The sequence below is a fragment of the Pinus tabuliformis genome, chromosome 9, assembly GCF_031772625.1.
Source record: "Pinus tabuliformis cultivar Carrire ecotype Pingquan chromosome 9, CPIR1, whole genome shotgun sequence".
Lineage (NCBI taxonomy): Eukaryota > Viridiplantae > Streptophyta > Pinopsida > Pinales > Pinaceae > Pinus > Pinus tabuliformis.
Window position 1 is genome coordinate 1140226086 of NC_142307.1, and position 3782 is coordinate 1140229867.

At 39.3% G+C, this 3782-nt stretch overlaps 1 protein-coding gene across 1 annotated transcript; it reads left to right on the forward strand.

Annotated features, from left to right (window-relative positions):
- The first annotated feature begins 2722 nt into the window (after positions 1–2722).
- Positions 2723–3427, forward strand: LOC149152651 (stress enhanced protein 2, chloroplastic-like). Its single transcript, XM_089443555.1, has 2 exons — positions 2723–3043; positions 3146–3427. The coding sequence occupies exons 1-2, from the start codon at positions 2723–2725 to the stop codon at positions 3425–3427; spliced, it is 603 nt and encodes a 200-aa protein (XP_089299681.1).
- Positions 3428–3782: the final 355 nt, after the last annotated feature.

The following is a 3782-nucleotide window of genomic DNA, read 5'->3' on the forward strand; positions in this document are numbered from 1 at the left end:
ATGACATCTCTAGATACAACAAAATTTTTATTTACTTCATCATAGAGGCGGTATGCTTTAGAGGTGTTTGAATGCCCCACGAAGATACACTTACGACTTCTAGCACCAAGTTTGTTTCTATTTACCTTTGGTATCAAAGCATAACAGGTGGAACCAAAGATCCTGAGATGTTTTACCGAAGGAACATGTCCATACCACAATTCATAAGGAGTCTTGTTTCTTATAGCATTAGATGGACATCTATTCTTTATATATGCAGCAGATAGAACAACATCAGCCCAAAACATTATCTTTACATTTTTGCAGAAAAGCATTGATCGTACCATATTCAAAATTGTTCTATTCATTCTTTCTGCTACACCATTCTGTTGGGGATTATAAGGTACAGTTGTTTGATGTTTGATCCCATGTTGGCGAAGATAGTTTTCAAATTCATTTGATGTATATTCTTTTCCATTATCAGTTGAATAGACCCAATATGAGATTGTGCATCATTTTCAATCCATTTATGAAAATTCTTGAATGTTTGAAAAGCATCAGATTTGTTCTTCAATAAATAAACCCAACACATTCTGGTGTAATCATCAATAAATGTCATGATATATTTATTTCCATTTGCAGAAGGAATAGGCATTGGACCACATAAATCTGAATGAATGAGTTCAAGCTTCCTATGTGCTCTTGAATGTGAATCATGAAAAGACTGTTTGCTATGCTTTCCTAGAATGCAAGCATCACATTGCTTATGTTTCCTAGGAATTGTAGGCAAACCAGCAACACCATTTTTCTTCAATAAGCAGAGACTGTCATAGTTTAAATGTCCAAATCTAGCATGCCATAATAAACTTGATGGAAGTGTACCTTCTTCATGATGAGAAATATATGAGAAATGTTGTGCATGAGCAGAGGTTCCTTGCAATTTGAGAATCCTTTCTTCTTCTATTCCCCTCATGACAAGTGAGTGGTCAGATGCTTTTCTTACCTCAAGCTTTCCATCAAAAATATGAATGGAGTGACCTTGCTGGCGGATGTGGACCAAGGACAACAAGTTTCTCTTGAGCTGTGGGAGGTATAGAACATGATCCAGAAGAAATTCTAGAAGACCAGGCAGTTTAAGCCTGATTGTGCCAAGCCCCGATGGCTTGATTTTTGACTGATCTGCAAAGTATACTGCTCCATCAACATTGTCAGTGAAATCTTCAAAAAAATCTTTCCTATGAGTCATATGACAGGTTGCTCCTGAATCAAGTAGCCAATCATTTTTCGAAGAAGCAAGTGAAGCATTAAACAAATCTTCATTTACTCCAATGTTACATTGTGCCTCAATATAGTGAGCGGATTCAGGTGCTTTACCTTTGTCTGTATCATCAGTTTTACCTTTCTGCTGGTTTCTTTTCTGCTGGTTTCTTTTCTGCTCAATTTTGTCCCATGGTAGCTTGCACGTAGAAGCATCATGTGATCCATTTCGTTTGCAGCGAATGTAATGCAGATCTTCTTTTCTGCTTGAGAATGTCTGCCCCCCCCCGCCTCTGAAGTATCTTCCTCTTCCTCTTCGTCCACCTCTTCCTCTTGTAGAATCTTGAGCAGGATGCTTTTCTTTATGAGCAAGGCAAACAGTCTCTTCAGAAGATTCAGGGACTGTCTTCTTTCCAAAGGCTTTCTCTCTTTCAGCAAACTTTTTCACAAGAGAGTCAAAGGTTATATCTTTAAGATTTCCATTTGCTTGTAAAGACTCAAGATAATTGGAGTAAGTAGGATAGAGTGCCTTGAGAAAAGCAATAAGAGGGATATCCAGCTCAACCTTAGTGGATTTGATATCATGCATTATGGATTTTACTTCAGATGCAAGAGCAAGAAGATCATTATTTTTCAGTTCAAGAGTGAAGAGTTTAATCATGAGTTGAACAATTTCAAGTGCAGAATGTGAGTCATAGAGTTCTTTGAACTTTTGTAAAGCTTCAAAGGCAGTTGAATATGATGAAATATGGCGACTTACTTCTTCATTTACAGATGCTGCGATTAATGCATATGCTTTGTTGTTCTTGTTATCCCAAATGACGAGCTCTTTGTCTGATGTAGGCTGCACTGGGTCATTATCTCCTTCTCTGACACACACTCCTTTCCATAGCTCATTGAAGATGAGGGTGTGTTTTATCATCCGGGACCATTTAGGATAGTTCTCCTTGCCAGTGAGAACTATTCCTACCATAGAGATGATTGAATGCATTCTGTAAAAAATTACTTCTGCTGCTGATAAAAAACTTCTTATACTTATTACAATGATACAACAAAATCGATGTCGCAATTATCGACTGCAGCTCCTAGTTATAGGACTGAATCTTTCCATACACTGCCGGAAACGATGACCGCCAAGTCCAAACTGATGTAAAAGGACAAGGTTATAATTTACTCCACGGTTTATGCACAATATAACTCAGTGCATGGTTTATATACAATATACAGTCCAAGGTTATAACTTAGTTTACGGTTTATGCACAATATATGGAAAGACTGTCGTTTCCACAGTTTACATACCATCGCCCTTATCCGCTTCAAATCTTCACGCAGCGACAGCTCGACCATGGTTTATGCATATTGAAACACCATCGTTCTCATCCGCTTCAAGTCTTCACGCGGCTACAACTCGACAATGATTCTGATCTTCAGTGGCTTTTCGACTCACATCTAATTAGTCGGTCACCCGCATTTGAAGAAAAAAACAATGCCGATCATTACAGAGTCAAAACTTCTTTTAAATGGGTATCTGGAATCCAGTATTAATTCACTGCCCAAGCTTTCGACCCTAATTCGCAGGAGGGGTATGATGAGGATGCGTGCATTAGCAGACGACAATAAGGATCGCAAAGTTGTGTTTCCCCCTCGCTTGTGTACTCTCAGAGCTTTCGCTGATAGTGGAGATAATGTTATGAAACCCGAGCCCCAGCCCGACAGAATGTCGAGTTTCTTCAATTCTCTCGCCGTCAGTATCGACCATGCAGCCAAATTCAAAGACTGGGAAATTCTGTCAGGTCGTTTGGCAATGGTGAGAAAATCTTCTTGATATTCTGATTCGAATTTTCCGTCAAACTATTAGCATTCGCATGTTTGGATGCCCTCATGCTGTGAATTTCTCATGGATTTGCAGATTGTGTTTGCGGCAGCCATCAATGTGGAGCTATTGACGGGAACCTCTCTATTTCACAAGATGGATATGCAAAAGATCTGCGAGTTTGGGGGAATCTGCATGGCTTCCATTGTAGGTGCTGCTGGATTTTGTCAGAACTGTGAGGTATTTTGCAAGGAAATCGAAGCTCACGGCCCTCTTACCGTTACAGGACAGAGGCAGGCACCAACGCATACCATGTCAGGACAGAGGCAGGCACCAACGCATACCATGTCAGGACAGAGGCAGGCAGAGGAGTTATAAGGGTAACAAAGGCTAAAAAAGGGTTGGCTCTGATACCATGTCAGGACAGGAGTAACTCCAACTTGGCAGAAAAACTGATTCATCTATTTCATTAGGTAGCTATTGTTATATACATGAATGTGACTGATCAGTTCATCTTCTTGATGACTGTTCACATTCCAAATTCACCCAATCGCAGAGGATTAGGTGTCAACAATATACATATCATTCGACAGTAACAGTAGACATGCATGAATAATCTAAGGATTATTAACAACAATATGATTCTCCTCAAATCGACAATAAATAGGGCTAGTTGTCTAGTAAACAAGGAATGTATACAACCAACATTTTACCAAGTAGAGTATTGTTTGTA